The 22,330-nt window shown below is 36.5% G+C and overlaps 1 protein-coding gene across 3 annotated transcripts in view; it reads left to right on the top strand.

Moving 5' to 3' along the window:
• SMAD2 (SMAD family member 2) overlaps window positions 1-22,330 on the top strand; it is a 74,068-nt gene that overhangs the window by 32,326 nt on the left and 19,412 nt on the right. For 2 of the 3 annotated variants that reach the window (XM_059409613.1, XM_059409612.1), the window contains exons 3-5: window positions 17,605-17,694; window positions 18,746-18,939; window positions 19,777-19,911. In XM_059409613.1, coding sequence (XP_059265596.1) covers window positions 17,605-17,694; window positions 18,746-18,939; window positions 19,777-19,911 — 419 coding nt within the window. The remainder of the gene's footprint in view (window positions 1-17,604; window positions 17,695-18,745; window positions 18,940-19,776; window positions 19,912-22,330) is intronic. The other variant, XM_059409615.1, reaches the window with a different exon arrangement.

The raw sequence follows: 22,330 nt of genomic DNA, 5'->3' as shown, positions 1-22,330 counted from the left end.
AAAATTGAAGATTAACACAATTCTTTGACCCATGGGTTACTTCGAAGAAAGCCATGAGAGAAATTAGAATATAATTCAAACTAAGTGATAATGAAATTACAGCTTATCAGATATGTGGGATGTAGCTGAAACAGTGCTTGAAGGGAAATTTATAGCTTTAACTGTATCAGAAAACTTACCTAAGACTTCATGTAGGAAAGTAGAAACAAAAGCCAAAGAAAATGGAAAGTAAGTGGAAGGGAAGAAGAGAAACAATAGAGATAATTATCAATGCCAAAAGCTGGTTCTTAGAAAGATCGATAAGTTGGTACACCTCTCTTAGACTAATGGTGAGAAAGAACATGATAGAGACCATAAGCATAAATTACCTCTGTTAGAAATGAAATTGTCTGGGGCTCCTGAGTGGCTCAGATAGTTCGATGTCTGCCTTTGGCCAGATCCTGGGGTTGAGCCCCATGTCAGGCTCCCAGCTCAACGGGGGGTCTGCTTCCCCCTCTCCCTCTTCCCCCTGCTTGTGTGCGCTCTCTTTCCCTCTCTAATGAATAAATCTTAAAAAGAAAGAAAGAAAGAAAGAAAGAAATGTAATGTCCTAGGTCCTACAGACATTAAAAGCATCATATGCATATATTTTAAATAACTTCATGCAATATTTTAAATAACTTCATGCAATTGCTTTCTTAAAAAATATGTTATCCTAGCTGATGCTAGAAGTGGTAAATTAGGATAGCTCTTTATCAATTAAATAAACTGAATTTAGGGGTGCCTGGGTGACTCAGTTGGTTGAGTGTCTGCCTTAGGCTCTGCTCGTGATCCCAGGATCCTAGGATCAAGCCCCATGTCCAGCTCCCTGCTCAGCAGAAAGTCTGCTTTTCCCTCAGCCCCCACTTCCCCCCCTACTCATGCTCACTCCCTCTCAGAAGAATAAATAAAATCTTCAAAAAAAGGAAACTGAATTCATAATTAAAAGCTTTACCACAAAGAAAACTACTGGTCCAGGTAGCTTTTCTGGTAATTTCAAGCATTTGAGCAAGAAATAACATCAGTCTTACAGAAATTCAGGAAAAACGTTCTTTTATGAGGCCAACATAAACCCAATGCCCAAACCTGGCAAAGATGGCACACATAATTTAGAGATTAATATTTGTCATGAACATAGATGAAAAAATTTGCTAATAAAATAAACTCCAGCAGTATATTAAATATATACAAGGATACATCACAGGTGAGATTTATCTCAAAAATGCAAGGTTAATTTACAAATTTCAAAAATTAGTGTAATTTACTGTACTAACAAAGGAGAAAAACCATAAGATCACCTCATTTGGCCAAAAGTAATTCATCCATTCATGATAAACAGTGCAGCAAACTAGAAATGTAAAGAGATTTTCTCAGTCTAATAAAAGACATTTAAGAAAAATTAACAGCTAAGACAATCATAAAATAGTGTTTTTTCCTGAGATCAGTAGAGGACAAGGATGTCCACTCTTGTGTCTTCATTATTTTAGTGGAGGACCTAGCCAGTGGAATATGAAATGTAAAAGCATAAATATCTGAAAGATTGGGTCAAAACTCTTGCTTTTTGTAGATAGCATTGTGTAAGAGACCTTTTAAAAGCAATCTACAAAACCATCTAAAGCAAATGATTAAATTTATTAGCAAGATTGCACTTTATAGGTCCAGTGTCTAAAAGTCCTTTTTTTCATAAATAGGGAAGTGATATTAAGAGAAACGTGCTGTGAATAGTATCAAACTTAGAAGTAGTGATGGGATCGGGAGGAAGACAAACAACAAGAGACTCAATCTCACAAAACTAACTGAGGGTTGTTGGGGGGATTAGAGGGTGGGGAGAGGATGATTGAGTTATGGATGTTGGGGAGGGTATGTGTTATGGTGAGTGCTGTGAAATGTGTAAGCCTGATGATTCACAGACCTGTACCCCTGGGGCAAGTAATACATTATATGTTAATTAAAATAATTAAATAAAAAAACTATTAAAAATTTAAAATACTTTTTTTTTTTAAAGACAAGATTTCTACACTGAAATTTCAAAACCCTGATGAGGGAAATTAAAGGTGAATGGAGAGAGAATTCTTATATAGACAGATACGCTTTTACCAGAATGACACTCCCTCGATAATAGTTATAAACTGCACAAGATAAAAAGAAAAACAGGGAGCTAGAGAATAAACAAAAGTAGACCTCTTTTGAAGGAGATTTGACTCTTAGAAGAAAAGGTGAATTTTATGTTTTTAATAAACTTCTTTATCCATGCAGAATGTGCGAGGTAGCTAAAATTTCATTCCAAAATCCACTTTTTCTGTCCTAAAAAACCACAGATTTGAGTTTGGGACAACCACAGTGGCTGAAGAATGAGGGGAAAATCCTAGCAAGGAAAGAGCTACAGAACAGAGTGCAAGTTCCAGATTCTGCTTAAGACCTTCACCAAAATCACTAGACTGACCCCTGAACCCACACATATGTTGGGTAGACTTAGTGCCGCCTAGCTAAAGGTAAAAAATGGATTAGAATTGTTCAAAGACAGAATTAGCAGTTTAAGTGCAAACAAATTAATTGCCTGCCAAAACAAAAACAGTAACTCTTACTGGAGAAACAAAACAGAATCTAGCATCTCTGTCACATCCCATTCACAATGTCTAACATACAGCCCCAAATTACTCAACATGAAGAATAAAGAAAATGTGACCCTGTCTGAAAAGGAGACTGACAGAGACCAGCCCTGAGATGACCTACGTATTGGAACTCCTGTGCAATAAATTGACAGATATGTTTATGAGTTGGAACACCCAGTAATATTAAGTTAGTTTCTTATAATTTAGTCTGATCCAAATGAATCTCCTTAAAAACTTTATTTATTTTGTGAAAGGGTGCAGACTTACCCTAAAATTTACATGGAAATGCACAGGGCCTAGAATATCTAAAGCAGTCTTGAGAAGGAAAAACAAAGAGGACTTAAATTACCTGACTTCAAGACTTTCCATGAAGCCACAGTACCGTGTGGTTCTGGCATAAAAACAAACCGATAGACCGGGACTCCTGGGTGCCTCATGACCTGCCTTCGGCTCAGATCATTATCCCAGAGTTTTGGAATCGAGTCCCACATTGGGCTCCTTGCTCAGTGGGGAGCCTGCTTTTCTCTCTGCCTCTGCCTGCCACCCTGCCTGCTTGTGCACACGCACGCGCTCGATCTCTCTCTCTCTCACAAATAAATAAAATATTTTTTAAAAATTAAAAAAAAAAAGAATTTCAGTCATTCAGTAAATACAAAAAGCAGAAACTATTAAAAAAAAAAAACCCAAAAAACAGATAAATGGGATAGAATAGATAACCCCAGAGATAAGGTTACTTAGTTTTTGACAGCGATGCCAATGTAATCCAATAGGGACAGGAAAGTCTTTTCAACATATAATGCTGAAAGAACTGGATATCCATGTAGAAGAATGAACTTTGATGCCACCTTCCACCACTCAGAAAAAATCAGTTCCAGATGGATCGTAGTTCTCATCTAAAAGCCTGTATAGGAGAATATATTTGTGAGTTGGGGATAGGCAAAGGTTATTGTGGTTTTTATATAGAAAGCAATAAGAAGAATTTGGTAAGTTAGACTTCATTAATAGTAAAAGGATCTCCTCAAAAAACATTATTAAGAAATGAATAAGCAAATCACAAAATAGAAGAAAATATTTGTAAAACATTTCTGACAGAAGGATTGTATCCAGAATTTATAAAGAATTTCTGGAGGCGCCGGGATGGCTCAGTTGGTTGAGTGGCTGCCTTTGGCTGTGGTCATGATCCCGGGGGTCCTGGGGTTGAGTCCTACATTGGACTCTCTGCTCAGTGGGGAGCCTGCTTCTCCCTCTGCTTGTGCTCCCTCTCTCTGATGAATAAATAAAATCTTTTTTTTTTTTTCTTTTAAGAATCTCTGGAACTCAGTAGTAAAAATTAATTTTAAAAATGGGGAAAACATTTAGATACTTCACAAAAGAAGATACACCAAGGGCCAGTAAACAAATGGAAAGTGTGCAATATTGTTAGTCATCATGAAAATGCAAATTGAAACCACTATGAAATACCACTGCACAGCCACCAGAATGGCTATAATTAAGGAAACTGACCACACCAAATGTTGGGGAGGCTGTGGAACAACCAAAAGCTTTAATATATTGAAGGAGGGAATATAAAATGGGGCTTTCCACTTGGGAGAAAAGGTCTGTCTAAAACTAAACATGCATCTACCCAATAACCTCTAAGAATTTCACTTCTAGGTATTTACCCAAGACAGAACATGTGTCCACAAAAAGGCATGCACTTACTTGAATGCTCACAGCAGCTTTATTCATCATACCCCAGATCTGGCAACAGGTCAGGTGTCCACTGGTGAAAAAATGACTAAACAAATTGTGGTCTGTTTGTGTAATGGAAAATTTAGCACCAAAAAGAATGGCCCACTGTCACATGGGTGACTCTCAGGATCATTATGCTGAGTCAAAAAAGCCAGATCCCAAGGAGAATATAGTGTATGGTTCTATTTATATGAAGTTCTAAAAGAGATTAAACATGGTGAAAAAAAAACCAGATCCATGATTGCCTCTGAGGATGGGAGGAGGGCCGGCCGGAATTGACTGATAAAAGGGCATCATGGGTTTTCTGGGTGGATTTCTTGACAGGGTTGGGGGTTGACAACCACATTAATGCAATGTTATCCTAAAACAAGATGGCCCTATTAAAGTTTGCTTCATGTTATGTAGATTTTACCTTAAAAACAAAACCCAAAAGTGACCAATGAATTCTAGTTAATACATGCATGTTTAAGTGCCTATAGATCTGAAGAATCTGCAACTTAAATTTTAATGTATCAAAAAATAAGATGGGTCAATAAATAGAGGGGCAAGACCAAGCACAGCGCAGAACCTTTATTGGAATTTTCCAGGGAAGGAACAGGCCATGCCAGGTAGATAATGCTGAGAGATTGGATTGGGTAGTTTAATTTCAGCAGGCTCTGGACTAGGGGTCATTGCTACTTGTTGAGTACCTAACTCTAGGGTGATTTATGGCAGGAGGAATATTGGCATGATGTTTAGTTAAAGGTATGGGTTCTAGAGTGGTTGGTTTTTATGTGAGAAAGGTGCACTCCCCAGGGAGCCTCTTGCTATCTCTAGGAATTCGCCCTGGGAGGGACAACCTTCCCATCAGGGTCCCAAATGCCAGAGTATTAAGAATACAGAAGAGAAAATAAAGTCAGTAAGTACTCATATAAAAGTCTGAAACCATTCATTTACACCATCATTCTGAAAAGTAGTATCTTAGGCTCTTAAGCCAGCCAGAAATGGGGTAAGTCCTGGCTCTTACTTCAGTAGCTCTGTGACCTTTTGAGTTATTTAACTGCTCACATTTATTTCTTTGTTTGAAAGTACTAGTAATGTTAAGTCACTTAATAGGGTTGGTAAGAGTATAAATCAGGTAGTATATGGGAAGCACAATGAATAGGCCAGGTACATAGCAAATGCTTAAAATAAATGCCGATTTTTTTCTTCTTTTTTTTTTTTTTTTAAGGTTTATTTGAGAGAGAACGTGCGCACGCGCATGGTGGGGAAGAGCATAGGGAGAGAATCTTCAAGCAGACTCTGTCTGCGATGAGTGCGGACCCAGATGCAGGGCTCAATTTCTCCATCCCTGAGATCATGACCTGAGCTGAAATTAAGAGTCGGATGCTTAATTAAGGCACCCCTAAGTGTTGCCAATTTTTAAAGTTTTCTGTAGCCAATGAAAATTTCTTAATTGTTCATTTGGGCCCTTTGCTAATTTGTTAAGGACAAGGTTGTTCCTAAAGCTTCTGATAGAAGGAAGACAAAAAAACAAAAACAAAAATGAAAAAACTTAATCTGGGGGTGGGCATTTTCTTTTTTTTCTACTTCCCACCCCTTAGCTATATAGTGGTGATGAAGTACACAGACCGATACAGTATGCGTAATGATAGAGACACGTGGTCTTTTTTTTTTTTTATTGCAATGATCAGTTCTTGATTTCTGAGCTGTTTAGAATATAAATGTTAGTCCTTGCTAGTCGTATATGAAATGAAAGGGGTGTTGTGTTCTAAGGAGAGGTAATTACAGATGGGTAGTTACAGGTCGTTCCGTGGAGGGCCATGTTTCTTGAGTACATCTGTAATCAAGAGCTGGAACCTCGAGTGAAGTTTCCTTTGTTGATACCATTCTGCTAATTTGTTAACCCCTTTAATTTTACTCAGTATTCAGCATGCCTTATAACCTTTTTCACCGTGACAAGCTGGATTCTTACTCCTGTCTAGTAGAAGAAATACACTCTTTAGACAAAAGGTATTGAAAAATAATAAATTGGTAAAACAGCGTAAGGTTTATTACTTGACAGTAGTAGTTGAACTGTGGTAAATCATGCAGATATGGCAAGAACAGTAAAACTCACTTAATAGTTTATAGGAATCTGTAGTATGAGCCATCAAAATCTTGAAGTTAGTTTTCATCGCTTCTCTTTTGTGTTCTGATACCAAGTATAGGAATAAATATACATGTCCTTAATGCAGACAGTGTATTAACAAACATAGTGTCATTTTGAAAAATGTACAAAATGTTAATGTAGGTGCATGTAGAAAATAACCTCTGCGTGTATAGAGTTGGTAAATTGTATACTAGACTTAAAATTTTAACTTCAGTTTTCAAAGGTCAGCTTATTCTTAGATGAAGAAAAGCTTTGATGCGTTAATTTTATTGATATTAATAATAACAGTGATGACTAGGGAAATTCTACAAGAATTTCTACTAGGTTTACTAGCTAATCATCTGGCTAGTCCAGTGATCACCAATACATTGTATGCCACACAAATTTTTCAGCACTTTAATATCCTGATTTTAATAGCTGTTTTAACCTCTTTCCCCCCATTTTTTTTTTTTTTTTTTTTTACAATTCAATCAGTATAAGCAAGAAGGTTACACAGTTGATAGGGGGTAATCTGCCTGTAAGAAATTGTGTTCCCCTGCCTTCGGTTCAGGTCCATGATCTCAGGGTCCTGGGATCAAGCCCCACATCAGGCTCTCTGCTCACAGGAGCCTGCTTCCCTCTCGGAGCCTGCTTCCCCCCCTCTCTCTCCCTGCCTGCCTCTCTGCCCACTTCTGGTCTCTATCTGTCAAATAAATAAATAAAATCTTAAAAAAAAAAATAAGAAATTGTGTTCCCTACAAAGACCTGCAGGACTTGGCACCAGATTCTTGCATGGACATGCTTGCTCAACTGTCTGCGTGTCGATGCAGGGACAGCATTGCAGATGATTTATGGTCTGTTACATTCTGTTTCAACATATGTTTGCAATATTCTGTGTTAATTGCATTAGTGAACAGTATCAAGCTTTGATCGGGCAGAATTTATGAGACAGGTTCATGTTTTCAACCATTAACATGGTATTTTTTAGTACTCAGGAGTTTTTAGAATGTCCTGAAATCAGATGGTCAAACAAATTGAACTGTGGAGCTTAGTGTTTGGAATAGTGCTGTCATAATATTAATAATAATAATAAAATTCAGTACTTTCTTTGGGAAATATTGTTGATTTCACCAAGTTTAGCCTTCTCAGACCTATCCTCTGTTACTACTTGTAAACAGTTGGATGTTGCACAGGTAGATGCTTTTCACATTTAAGTAATGAACAGACATTTCTTGTGGCTTCCCTTAATAGTGTTTAAATATGTAGAAACATAATTTAGTGAGGCATCTGGGTGGTTCAGTCAGTTAAACGTCTGCCTTTGACTCAGGTCATGATCTCAGGGTCCTGGGATCAAGCCCCTTGTCTGGGCCAGGCTCCCTGCTCAGTGAGGACCCTGCTTGTCCCTCTCCCTCTGCCATTCCCTCTGCTTGTATTCTCTTGTGCGTTCTCTCTCTCTCTCTCTCTCAGATAAATAAAAAAACAAAGAAACCTAATTTAGTGTAAATTTTAAGCTTATCAAAAAAGGCTAATTTATACTGAGCCCTGTAACCAAGAAAATTCTAATGTCAATTTAACAAATGCTGTTTTTCTTTATTAATAATGATTTTCTGTGTCCTGTCTTGCTAAATTCTCCTACTTCTTTTCTCTACAACTACTATGAAACATAATTTAAATAGCACACACCCTGGGGTGCCTGCGTGGCTCTGTCCGTTGAGCATATGCCTTCAGCTCAAGTCATGATCAGAGTTCCGGGATCGAGTCTCACATGAGGCTCCTTGCCCAAAGGGGAACCTGCTTCTCCTTCTGCCTGCCACTCACCCTGCTTGTGCACTCTCTCTCTCTGACAAAAAAATAAATAAAATATTAAAAAGATATATTGGGCCTGATATCATTTGGCATTTCTGGTGTGATGTCATCATATCCACGTTAAGTCAGTCTCTGCACTTACCCTTGGTGCTGAGGTGTTTGTAACAGACACAAGCCCAGACACCACTGTGATGAAGCAGTAAAGACTGGCGCTTACCCAGTGACCCAAGATATGTGGTTATGTAAGTTACTGTTTTCTCACAATAAAAATGTAACTTAAAAAGTTATTGTAGGAGCCAGACAGACCCTTGAAAGTACTATATTTGAGGTGCCCATGGATCCCTAGGCGTTAGTCATAAAAATGCAGGTGTAGTTGGTGTTGAAGTAAAAGCTCAGAAAGCTCTTGGCAGAGTAGAAAGCATTGTTTGATAAGAAGTGGATTCGGATCCTGGCCCTGCACTTGTTAGGTGTATGACCTTGCTTGGTAAGATTATTTTATTTTCCCTCTGAGACTGAGTTTTCCTAAATTTAAAATGAAATAATAATACATAGCTTGCAGGTTATTATAAAGGTCCATGATATAAAAAGTCACACACAGTACCTGACATGTAGTAGGTAACACATGAATGTAATTGTTACTATATATTTCACTGATTCTAAGAGCATATATTCACTTTGGGGTGCATCTTGTAAATAAAATTAGAAGTTTTTTCTTTTATATTAACACAATAATTTATTTTAAATAGGTGACATTCTAGATTTATTGGACTAGGGAATGTACACAAGATCTTTTATATAGTTGTTAAAATCAGTGCTATTTCTTTAACATTTTTCCTGCATTTGTTTCTTTTAATATTTCTTAGAAACTCTCCATACTTGAAATTGTAACTTGCCATTCCTTATTGGCAAACTTGAAAACCTGAGAGATCCATTTTCTGCACTGTTACTTGAAATAGATGTTTTAGTGTGATTAGTATTGTGATCCAGTTTTTATGCTCTAAAAATACTTAGTCATCAGTACCTTGTTGCTAGTCGGTAGGTATATAGACATCTTTGGGAGGTCTGGGTCTTATGGGCAAAATAAAATGTGGTTATAGAAAATCAGTGTTTTAGGAAGAAGGGGTGATTAAAACTTCCTGATTCAAGTCCCCTAGATTGTTAGGTCTTAAAAATTGACCTGGTTTGGTAGGCATACCTAAAGAATTAGAAGTTAAGTCAAAAGGTGGACTAGGAGGGGACTGTTGACATAAATGAGTGTGGAAGAAAATGGGTTCCGAAGCCCTGTGGTAGAGAGAGAAGACATTGTGTCAGAAGAGAATGAACAGGAAGGACTCTGGCTGGCACTTTATTGTCTCCTACAGTAATGGCCAAAGTGAGTTGAAATGACGCAGAATGGGAAATAACAGTCTGTACTTATTATGCTTAGTTATCTAAGGTTAGAAGCCTATCTTTTTATAGAAATGTCAAGATGACTTGACTTGTATTGAAAAGTCTTCTGTCCCTCCTCCTCCTCACCTCAGATAATAACCTCTGTTCATGGTGTGTGTGTATGTGTGTGTTTCCTGACTCATACACATATACGTGGATATTTCTATTTTTTTAAGAGAGTAGTTTACTATAAAAACTGTGCTCACGTTTTTCACTTAATATGATTTTTAGAGATTTTTCCCTATCAGCTCATAGAGAGCCTTATCATATACTGAATTACTATATGAATATTTTTTTGTTGCTGATTTCCATTCTGAGTTTTAATTGTTGAGTTCTTTTGTTTTGTTTTTCCCCTTGGTTTTTGTTGTTGTTGTTGTTGTTAGTTTTTTTTAGGTACAGTTTCCAAATGGCAAAGTACCTAAATTGTGAGTGCTCAAATATCATCTTATTCAGTGATATTTGACAAATACATTTACAGTGTATCAAGATAGTAGAACATTTTTATCATCCAGAACATTCTTACCTACTCTTTCTTAAAGGTTTTTGAGGCAATCACTGTTTGAATTTTTTTTTTTTTTTGCTTTGAATTTTTTTCCCCTTCTAGAACTTCAAGTGAATGGAATCATTCAGTTCCTAGTCTTTTATGTTCAGCTTCTTTTAGCCAGCTAAGTATTTCTGATAAATACATCTCATCTGTGTTAATTCTTCTTTTTCAAGATTGTTTTGCTATTCAGGATCCTTTGTATTTCTAATCAGCTTGTCAGTTGTTACAAAAATACCTTGCTGAAATCATGATTGCAATGGATTTGGAAAAAAAAAATAGACCAAATATTATTAGGGAAGATGGAAATCTTAAGTCGTGTAATCTTTAGATACAGTGTATCTCTTTGTATACTTATGTATATTTAATATCTTTCAGCACAGTTTTTAGATGTTAGTGTATACAGGCCTTACATATCTTAATTTAAACCTTTTGTCTAAATATTTTGGTTTTTTGACACTATCGTAAATGCAGTTTAAAATTTTAATTTTTGAATTGTTTATTGCTAGTATATAGAAATGTAATGGATTCTTATAAGTTGTTGTTATAGCCTGAGCATTGCTAAATATACTGATGAATTCAAGAAGTTGCTTCAGTGATTTTCTATATAAACAATTATATTATTGTCCAAAAAAGCAGGGCTTTTGTTACAGCTTTCTTGAGATTATTGCCAATATAATATGTAAATTTAACATGTACAGTGTGATGATTTGATATGCATATATTGCAAAATGATTACCACAGTAAAGTTAGTTAACATCTCCATCCTGTCATATAACCTTTTCTGTGTGGGGAGAGAGAACTTTTTGAGATCTATTCTTTTAACAACTTTCCAGTACATACTATAGTATTGTTAGTTATAGTCACCATGTTATACATTAGCTCCCCAGAATTTATTCATTGTATAGCTGAAAGTTTGTATTCTTTGACCAGCATATGCCGGTTTTTCCTACCTGCAAGGGTCTGTTAAACAACATTCTACTCTCTCTTTCTTTGAGTTTGGCTTTTTTCAAAAAAAGTTATTTCATTTCTTCCCTTACCAGTATTTTGTTTTTTTTGTTTTTGTTTTTGTTTTTTCTTGCCATATTACATTGGCTAGGACCTCCAGTACAATGTTAATAAGAAATCATATCATTGTCAAGTCATTAAAGTCTTTCTTCTGACATAGTTGTTAAGCAATAAATTTTCCTTTAAGCACTGGTTTAGATTTAGCACCCCTTCCCCAGCTTCTTATACTGTAGATTCATTATCATGTAAAGTGTTTCCGTATTTATTTTGTGATTTCTTCTTTGACCCATGAGTTACTTAGAAATGTGTTGTTAATTTCTAAATATTTGGGATTTTTTAAAGAATCTTTCAGTCATTGGTTTCTAATTTAATTGTCTTCTGGCCAAGGAACATAATCTGTAAGAATTCAGAGTTTTAAAATTTATTGACCCTTTTTTTATGGCCCCAATATATTTTCTCTTTTTCTTAATGTTCCCTGTATACTTGAAAAGGATTCTGTTTATGTCAGGTTGAGTGGTTAATAGTATTGTACAGCTCTTCTGTGATACATGGTTTTGTTTTGTTTTGTTTGCAGTCTAACTATTCAAAGAGTTACTGAAGTTTCTGATTATTGATGTATTCATTTCTTCCTTTAGCTCTGTTAGCTTTTGTTTAATGTCTTTTGAAGCTGTATTTTTAGATGTATACTGGATGGTTAATATTTTCTGATGAATTGACTTTCTTAGGAAATGTCTCTTTATCTCTGGTAATAGTCTTAAAGCCTTATTGTTTCTGGTATTGGGTTTTATTAAGGTTATTGCTTATATGAACTGTGTATTTCCATTCTTATATTTTCAGCTAATAAATATATTATGCTTGAAGTACATCTTTTTTGGAACTGTTTTACATCTTGTATTCATTCTGACAAGTCTCTACCACTTACTGGAATATGTAGTGTATTTATGTATAATGTTATTATTAACGTGGTTGAACTTACCTTTGTTTTACTCTTTACACTTTATTGTTTTCTTTTGCCATCTGATTTTTCTTCCTCCTTTTCTTTCCTAGCTTTGGGGTTAATTATTTTTTAGTGTTTCATTTTAATTTTCTGTAAGCTTTTTTTTTGCTGTGTCCCTCCTTTTTTTGGGCAGAGGTTGCTTGCCAGATGACTCTATGAATCCTTAACTTTGCAACAGTGTAGCAGTTTTTAACACCTCCTTTTGTTTCTATTGGCTGTTGTCATACAAATTGTATCTAAATACTTTTAGAGTTATCATTTTAGCTATAATTGGCCATCTCCTTCTTTTTGTAGAAATTAAGAAAAAGATACTGTCTTTTACATTTACCTGCATACTTAATACTTTCTAGTTCTCTTAATTTTTTTTCAGTGACTTTAGAGTTTTCATCTGTTGCTGTTTCTTTTTACCCTGAAGAACTTTTCCTTCAGCATTTCTTTGGGCAGAGTTTGCTACAAATTAATTCTCAGTGTTTGTTTTCCTGAACATGGCTTTGTTTTGACTTATGTGAAGGATATTTCTTATTGGATATAGATTTTAGGTTGAGTTTGTTCCCCCCCCCCCTTCAGCTCTTTAAAGGTGTTCCATTGTCTTCTGGCTTGTACTATTTCTGTTGAGACATTGTTGCTCATGTGTTCATTCCTCTACATATGTAGATTGTTCTGTCTTACTGCTGTGAAAGGTAAAGCCAGATATTGATTAAAGTTGGTAAAAACAGGGAACCTGCTTCCTCCTCTCTCTCTGCCTGCCTCTCTGACTACTTGTAATCTCTATCAAATAAATAAATAAAATCTTTAAAAAAAAATAAAGTTGGTTAAAAACAGACTTTATTCAGTAATCACGGTGGTAGAAGAGCTGAGCTCATTTTCAGTTTGCATAGAGGTTAACTGGGAGAAGGTGAGGGTGGAGCTGGGGGAATGAGTAGAGGCTTGAGCAGAGTCAGGAGAGTGAAAAATTAGCCAAAAAAGAAAGGGGGTAAGAGGATTGGTCAGTATCAGTGTGATTGGGCCATATGTGTCTGCTAAATGGTATTTCTCCAAGTTAGGCCTCTACCCTCCCTCTGAGGGCAGTCTGGGAAACAGATCTGACCTTTCTATGACTGATTACATTTCGAAGGAATAGATTTCAGGTTCTTTTTTTTTTTTTTTAAAGATTTTATTTATTTATTTGACAGAGAGAGGTCATAAGTGGGCAGAGCAGCAGGCAGAGATAGAGGGGGAAGCAGGCTCCCCGCTGAGCAGAGAGCCGAAGGCAGAGGCTTAACGCACTGAGCCCCCCAGGCGCCCCTAGATTTCAGGTTCTTGAGAAAGACTCTTGGGCTGTAGGAGACACAGAGTCTGGAGAAGGATTTACAAGTACAAGTTTTTAAAATAAATGCTCTAAGAAAAGGAGGTCAGGGGTCTATATTGACAGGTGTTGGCAGGAACAAATGGTAAATTCTTTGGGCCATCTTGACCTCTCCCCCATCCCCCACAGGAACTCAAAAGGGTCTGGATCCTACCAGGGACTTGACCTTAGGCTCCAAGAAGCCATGCTAAAGCTTATTCAAGTCTTGGGTTTAGATGGAGTCCTTTGTGCCAAGAGTTTTTGTAGTTCTCCCCACTTTGAAGATTTTCTTTTCACCTTTTGGCTTTACTATTTTGACAATGATATGCCCAAGTGTGATTTTCTTTGTATTTAAACTGCTTGGTATTAACTGAGTTTCTTTGAAGTATGAGTTTAGTTTCAGCTGAGGTTGACAATGTTTCAGCCATTACTGTTTCAGACATTGGTTCTGGTTTGTTCTTGCTTCCTCTCCAACTGCACATTGTTGTTATTGAGATTGTTCATTTTGTTATTCACACTTTTTCACTTTGTTTCTTCTGATTAGGTGATTTCTCTTGACTCATCTTCAGACTGACTTTTCTGTCTTCCCCAACCATTAGGTCAACTTTTTAATTTCTGATTTTTTAATTTTCAGTTCTAGAATTTACATTTGATTCATTTTTATAGTTTCCACTAATCAGCTGAGATTGCCATCGTTCATTAAGTCCATGTGCGTATTCATAGTAGTTACTTTAAAATCCTTGTCTGTTGGTTCATTGGGGGGATTTGTTTCTACTGGCTGTTCTTTCTGTTGACTAGGAGCTAACATTTTCCTGTTTCTTGATATGTTTAGTAATTCGTGCTTTTGTACTTGGATATTTGGGATGAAACATTGTAGAGACTCTAAATTCTGTTATCTTCCTCTGAAGAGTTGATTTTTGTTCCAGCAGTTTGTTTCAGTTGGCCTCAAACTCTGGTTTGCCTCTGATGTAAACAACAGCTGGGATTTCAGGACTTGGTTCTTTTAGATGCCTGAGTGCTAGTTTTCAGCAGGTGGTATGTCTCTCCCACATTTGTAGTTGAGAGGTCAGCCAGGGATTTGGGCAGAGTTCATACTCATATTTTGCTATTTATCCCCCTGTGGTTCCTTCTTTACCAGATTTTCCCCCTTCTCTTGCCAGCCATTCTTGGAGCCCCATATCCATTCTCTGATTATTTGTGCCCGTAGGTAAAATTGCAGTTCGTTCTCTGCTTAAGGTCTAGATGTCCTGCCTAGCTCACACTGTGCGCTGTGCTTAGTTACAAAGCCACCTAAATGCAGCTCATCCAGTAGAGTTGCCCCCTTTCAAAGGTTGACTTCCTTTTGACTTTTGTCCTTTTGGTCTCTCTCCACTGTTTTCACGTGGTTGATTTTATTATATCTTGTTCAGGGGCTGTCATTTTTACCTGAAGGAAGGTTTGCTTAATTGAGGCTGCCCTACAGGTAGGACCTCTGTTTTGTTTGTGTCCTCTTGCTAACTACATACTGTTTCTACTGAGAATTTGTAACGTGTTTCAGAATTTGGTAGGGCCATTCTCTACTCTTCTTTGTTGAATTTTTCTTGTCATTCTTACTTAGTTTGGTATGTTATATTTGGAGTAATTTTGTCTGAGATTTTACTTTGGCGGAATTGACATCACTATGATACCTTCCTGAATAGGAAGATAGATGCTTTTCTCTTTGGTTACTTTGCCTTTATGTCCTTTAGTAATAATTAAAATGTTTCTTTGTGTAGTTTTGACACATTTATACATACTTTTATTCCAGGTGCTTTGTGTGTTTTGTTATAAATTAATTCTTACATAAATTATTATATGAATTGATTTCTTATATAAACAAGGAAAAATTTTACTAGCTAGAAGCAAATTTAATATTTTGAAGTAAACCTTCCAATTAGCGATGTTACAGTAAACAGTAGGACTAAGGCTTATCCATACCTTATGATGGAAGTTGGAATGTGGCTGAGTTGGGGGGTGCGGTGCAGTGATCTAGGTCGGCCTGCCTCCAAATTGACTGCATGTTCTGAAAAACGACTGTTCATTATTTTCTGATTTATTTCAGGGCTTGATTCAAGCCCAGGTTAAGCTCTTTGCGCTTTCTTTTAGATTCTGGTTCTGTGTCTGTGTCAGAAACACTTGGGTGAGATCTTCATTAAACTCTTAAAAGAGCAGAATAGCTTCTAATCTAATCTTTTCTTAATCATTTCAAGGATGAAGAGTAAGCTGTATACTTTCCCTTTCGAGGTTTAAATTCAGATTCATAACACTCTAGAATGTAGTTGATTTTATTGTGATTTAGACAACTTGGTGCTCTGTGTTTTCTTCAGTAGGTATTTGATAAATATCTTAAGTAAAATAAAAGAACCAAGTGGGGCGCCTAGGTGGCTCAGTCGGTTAAGCATCTGCCTTTGGCTCAGGTCATGATTCCAGGACCCTGGGGTCAAGTACCACATCAGGCTCCCTGCTTCTCCCTCCCTGAAGCGGTGGGCCTGCTTCTCCCTCTCCCTCTGCCTGCTGCTCCCCCTGCTAATGTTCTGTCTCTCTCTCTGCCAGATGAATAAATTAAATCTTTAAAAAAAAAAAAAAGAAAGAAAACTGTCTGTCATGGATTTTTTACAGTACATCTTCGGAGAAAAAAGAAAAAGTTTACATTATCTTCCAGTTTCTTGACTTTTTCCAACTTTGGTTGTTTGGGAATTGAAAGATTTCTACAGCTTAAAAAGCAAGAGAATCTATAAAATACCTTAAAAGGGTGCTGGGTAGTGTCTGCAAATGCATTTGTAAAAACCGTCCAGTGTGGCTGCTTTAGCCCCCAGGGCATGGCATGAAATGTGGTCCAGCGGCTCTGCTGGCTCTGCAAGAGGCCGGCAGCCCCGCAGTCCCTGCCAGGCTTGTTACCAGGCCACGGAAGACAGCGCTTTCTACCAGTGTCCTTTGAAATGTTGTCTCAGTTAGCTTATTAGCAATGTGTACATCACCTTGTTTAAGCAGTTAATAAATTATTTGATTTTATTTCTAAAAATTGTTTTAAAATGGTTTTTCCTCTTTGAAATTTTGGTGATTCTGTAATATATGAGACATGGAGTTTGAGTTTGTTTCAGAAATTACCTTTTGACTCTAACTATAAGAAGCACAACTTAGGACCAGAGACCTGTCGACAGGCAGAAGTCCAGATGGCCTTTGAAGCCCTTCTTCCCTTTCCCCATGTGTCTTTCTCCATGAGAAGTGACTGTGAAATAAAGTCATGGTGGGGAAGCAGGTAGAATTTTCTCTGGGCTGCCCATGTTCTGGAATGAGATGTGGAAGAAAACCCTTGAGGTCTTCCTGGTCTCTGTCCTGTAGGTGTACTGATTTTTGAAAACTAGACCTAGCTGATTTTTCATACACTCCTATCATCTTTCAAGAATTTGGTGCTTTCACATATCTTTAGTCCTCACAGCAATTAAAGCTTTTAAGGTGTTAGGCTATGTTTGAGTGACTTCAGAAGGCACTTCCTTTTCCTGTGTAGTATTTGCAAAACTGAATAAAGAAGTATCTCAAAAAAATAATGTGAAAATCTTAACTGCGGGTATGTATCTAACTTAAGTGAAATTTTTCCTGTATTGAAAAGACCAGTTGACATCTATTTTTAGATAAGTTTTTTAAAAAAACTAGATCATAAAATGAATCACTCTTAGTAAGGCTAATGGCATAGGTATTAGTCCTTTGTCGTGAGTAGAATTAATTGGAAAGGGCATTATAGGTGTGATTTCATGAAGCTAGAGAGCATTGGTGTTCACATTTTAAAAACATAATCATAACTTACCTGGAGTCACATGTTCCATTTTATTGGCTTCCTTCATATGGAAAATATAGAAACCAGCGCGAAAAGCCCGTGAAAAAGTGAAGCGACATATATATTTTCTGGGTGAAGGAAGTATTCTGTACATTTTCCATGTTTTACATCATGGTATTTTGAATAACCATGCTTCCATGTTCACATCAATTTTTTGTTTTTCAATTTATGCACAGCACTTGCTCTGAAATTTGGGGACTGAGTACACCAAATACGATAGATCAGTGGGATACAACAGGCCTTTACAGCTTCTCTGAACAAACCAGGTGAATATTCTGCCCTCTATGGAATCCTAGCAATCTTGGGGCGGGGGGCTGTTTTGGAAAACCTGTTATGGGTTGCTCAGTATCATTTTGCCTAGGATGTTTCCTTAATGTAAATAAGGCATGGCATTTAAAATACCTGCTTGCCAGTATTAACGATATATTAAATGTGTCAGCTGATGTTTTGATCAATGAAATTTTAGTTTTGAACCTTCTTTAAATTATTGCATCCCCTAAAGAATAGGAACTTTGATACCTATATTCTCATTTGAGTTTGAGATTAGATTATAATCTGTTGTTGGCCTAATTTTCAAGTAGATCTATAACCAGTTTTTGCTAAATTTCTTGCTATCATCTAAATCTCATCTTCTTTATACTAATAAATACATAGTTATTTACCGACCCCCTTATATCACAGTTAACGCTAGGCTAACTCATTTTATGTTCTCTCTATTTTTTTTTAAAATCACCTTATTCTCTTTTGGAACATATTGGTATTTGTCCATTTCATCTCATTGTATTTCATCACCATCTACATTACTGTGTGAGCTCTAGAACTACACCTCGGTACTCAGAACAGTCACAACTGGGTAATGAGCTAACATTAGTTTGAGTAAGTTACTTTACATCATTGTTGGTACTTACCATTTTTCACACTAGTTCCTTTTTTTGATAATTCAGTCACCTACAGTATTAATGCCCTCCAAAGCATCCCTAATTAAGAGTTTGATTTACTCAAGATGTAAGTTGGCAGAAATTTTTCAAGTATACTAGGATGGTCCTTTTTTAAAACTCAGTTTCTTCCCAAGTGGTTGGCCACTCGCTGACATCGAGTCATTTATGTAACATATTTATAAGAAACACCTGCTAGTGCCGCTGTTTACTTTTATAGCAGACCCATTAAACAGTACATTTTTCTTCCTTGTACTCACTAAAACTAACTGAATGTCTGTCATTCCTTTCTTTATGCTCTTACTGTATGAATTTAGCCCAATCGACTATGCCTGTTTTGTTTTTAAAGTTCCCACCTTTCTCTCCCCTTGCTTCTCAACAGGTCTCTGGATGGCCGTCTACAAGTGTCCCATCGGAAAGGACTGCCACACGTGATATATTGCCGATTGTGGCGCTGGCCTGACCTTCACAGTCACCATGAGCTCAAAGCAATCGAAAACTGCGAATATGCTTTTAATCTTAAAAAGGATGAAGTATGTGTAAACCCTTACCACTACCAGAGAGTTGAGACACCAGGTAGAAAAATCGGGGCTCTTTTTCCTTGTTTTAAATTAAATACTTGAACTTAAGTATGTTAGGTACTCCTAGGTAATTGCCTCTGGGAAACTTTGGTGTAAAATTCTGATAAATTACCTCAAATACAGCATTATTTGCTACTAATTTAAAGGACTTTTAAAATGTTTTAAAAAGGGAAAAATAAACCCTTAGAGGGTCAGATATGTCAGTTTCTTGGGGGAGAGTATGCTATTTGACCTAAGAGTTACAGATCTGAGAAATTCTAATCCCCACATTCATAGACTGCTTGGAACTAAACTGATAGACATCTTTACCTGTCTACTGCCTGAGCTGTGTTCAGTCATTTTGTTCTTTGAGCATGTTTTTGAAGTCCTTTAGTGGCTTGGATTACATCTAAGCAGATTAGTGAAGTTCATAGCAAGACTTTTAGTTTACTTAGCTGTGTATTTGAAACTTTTAGAGTGTATACAGCTGTATTTTTAGAAATGGCCTAAATCTGACTTCACAGATATTTCTGCACCTTTTCCAATGGGAATTTATGAACTGTCACGGTAATATAGTATTACCAGAATGCCCTTGTTCCTCAGAGTACAGGATAAATTGGAACTTGGAAATTTGGATTTTGGACTACATGGCAAGTTAAAACCAATCGGATTTGTCAGTTTCTCAGCTAGTATAATGCCAAATTGGTGAACCCTAAATTTTAAAAATTAAGCAGGCTACTCTCTTCTTTTTGTATGTGTGTGAAGTTTTTCAAAGAAGGTCTGGTGTGTGCCCCTCCCCCAGTGCCAGTCCTTGCTTCCTTGCTGTTAACCTGGATCTCTCTGCCTCTTCCAGTTCTGCCTCCCGTACTGGTGCCGCGGCACACTGAGATCCTAACAGAGCTGCCTCCTCTGGACGATTATACCCACTCCATTCCAGAAAACACTAATTTCCCAGCGGGAATTGAGCCACAGAGTAATTATATCCCAGGTATTTTTGCCTTCTGAATCTCCTAAAAAATGGGATAGATACAAATTTTGTTCCTAAACATTCAAGTGTTCATGAATTGTTGTTTGCCTTTTAAAAAAAGGCTTCTGAATTTTGAATAGACAAATCTGCTTTGCGGGTTGATGATTTTGTGACATGTGTAAGCCTCGTACTTCAAACGCTTTTGTCTGGAGAAAAGTTTTACGTTATATTTCATTTTCTTTTGCAGTGGCTTTAATCAAAGTACTGTGAGAAGCAGAACAGAAAAGATCTTAGTAAGTTTGTCTTAGTTGTTGAAGCTAAGAGAGATACAGAATGTAAGCAAAATAAGTCGTAGAAGAAAAAAGTGTTCCTGAAACAAGTGACATAATAATTTTCATAAATAGTTTGATAATGTTGGAAAGAAATGTAATATTTCTGTAGGAGATACAGTATTTGATTTCTAAGACATAGCAACACTGCGGTACTGAAAATCATAACTCCTCTAATTTAGTTTTTTCATCTGGGCTTCAGTAACCTCTGCTGAAAGATAAATGAATTTAACCACATGGTTCTCGAATTACTGTATTATATATGGCTCTAATTACTATATTATGTAATCTATTAGTATTCCCTGATGCAGTTTTAGTTTTCACTATTTTTTTTTTTTAAAAGAACAACTAATACTTTCTTACTTTCTTTATTTGTATTTCCCTTTTTTGTTTTTTGGGTTTTTCCCTAGCAGAAACTAAAGATACAATACTAGGATGAGGATTGAGCTATACATTGGATATTTTAGTGTCTCAGTTTTTTTCTCCTTTTGTAATATTTCTCTACTCCGCTCTGACTTGTTTTTTTTTTTTCATGCAACAGAAAATATGTAAGGAACTTAGTTTCAAGTACATTTAAATAAGATTTCTTTAATGTGTCTCACGGAAATAATGCTTGTTCATTGAAGACAATTTAAAAAACCCAAGAAAAGCAAGGACTTTTTAAAAATCGCTTATTTTAAAGGTAGAAAGTGTTTCCTGATTGGTTTAATATGCACTTTTTAAGCTATTATTTTATTCCAAAAGAGTGTTTAAGGCTTCTTTTTAGGTTGTTCGGAAGCGACCTTTTTGAGAAGTTAGGAGAGGATAGTGCAGAGCAGATGGAGTATGAGGACTAGTGGGGTCAGGACTGGAAAAGGCCCTTGCTGGGGAGAAGACTTAGCTGGAGGTGGTTATGTGTGTATGTTGTAGGGAGGGGGTGCATTTTAGTCCTTGATGTGGGAATTTGTATTACTCAACAATACCAGGAAACCGAGGTGTAAGCATACAGTCTTCTAAGACACCTCCCCAATAATTATTTGGAAGGATGTTAATCAAAGTGACTAGTGGCTTTTACTTACGGAGATGTTTGGGTTTATTTTCCTTTCTTTATTTGTTTAGATTTGGTTTATTTTACAAAGTGGAAAATCAAAAGCTTGGTCACACCTATTTGCTTTTCTGGACAATGGGGCTTTACCTGGTGCCAGCTGACAGTGAAAGCTAAGGGCTCACTTTTTGTTCCACTTCAAAAGAAATTTTAGTATTTTCTCCAAAATGCTTAATAGCTTTATTATTTATTATTTTAAGGTAATAATGGAGAAAAGTAAAACAGGATAAACTATTTTAAAATGAAGTTCAGCATTTCTTCCTCTTTAAGACATGGGTGGTTAAACTGACAAAATATAGCCCTGTTCAATTTTGTTAGCTTTAACCTTTAAGATAGTATACTGATCTTGTTTTTGTGTTCTTTGTTGTTTGAGTGTAGAAGGTATTTTATTCTTAGAATTTCATCGTAACAATCTTGGGGTACTGGCACTAAATGAAGAATTCTCTGCTTAAGTTCAGATGTGTACTTAGCTTATTGAAGGGGGAGTGTGAGGGTTCAGTGGATGAGCCCTTTTACCCACATTACTCCCTCTCCCTTTTGGTAATTACAGTACCTCAAATTGCTTCAAACTGCCCAGCCATGAAAATATTAAACTATTGATAGTCACTTAAACTTAATTTTCTTCCTTGAAATTATAACTGGTAAAATTATATACATGTATTTATTTTATATGAAGCTTACTCAGCTATTCACATGCCTCTTGAATATAAACATTTTGTTCATTAAACATGTTGGAAATGGCACAGTAGAATCTTCTTTTCAGGGAGTATTTTGCTTCAGGTTTGTGCAATAGTCTGTGTTTGAATTTAAATTTCTGTCTCAAACACTCACAATTTACTGGTTAGAAATCCATGGAGAAATGTACTTTTTAGGTGGAATTTAAGCCTGTCCTGTCCTGAAACGTATTACCTTATTTTGCCCCATAGAACCTAATATAAGCCCATATTATCATGTAATCTGAAATCTCATGTGTGTTGTGTGTTCTTTAATCATCTCTTAGATGTACCTATCCATGATGGCCATTAGT

The sequence above is a fragment of the Mustela nigripes genome, chromosome 8 (genome assembly GCF_022355385.1).
Source record: "Mustela nigripes isolate SB6536 chromosome 8, MUSNIG.SB6536, whole genome shotgun sequence".
NCBI lineage: Eukaryota > Metazoa > Chordata > Mammalia > Carnivora > Mustelidae > Mustela > Mustela nigripes.
This window is presented reverse-complemented; position numbering and strand designations above follow the sequence as displayed.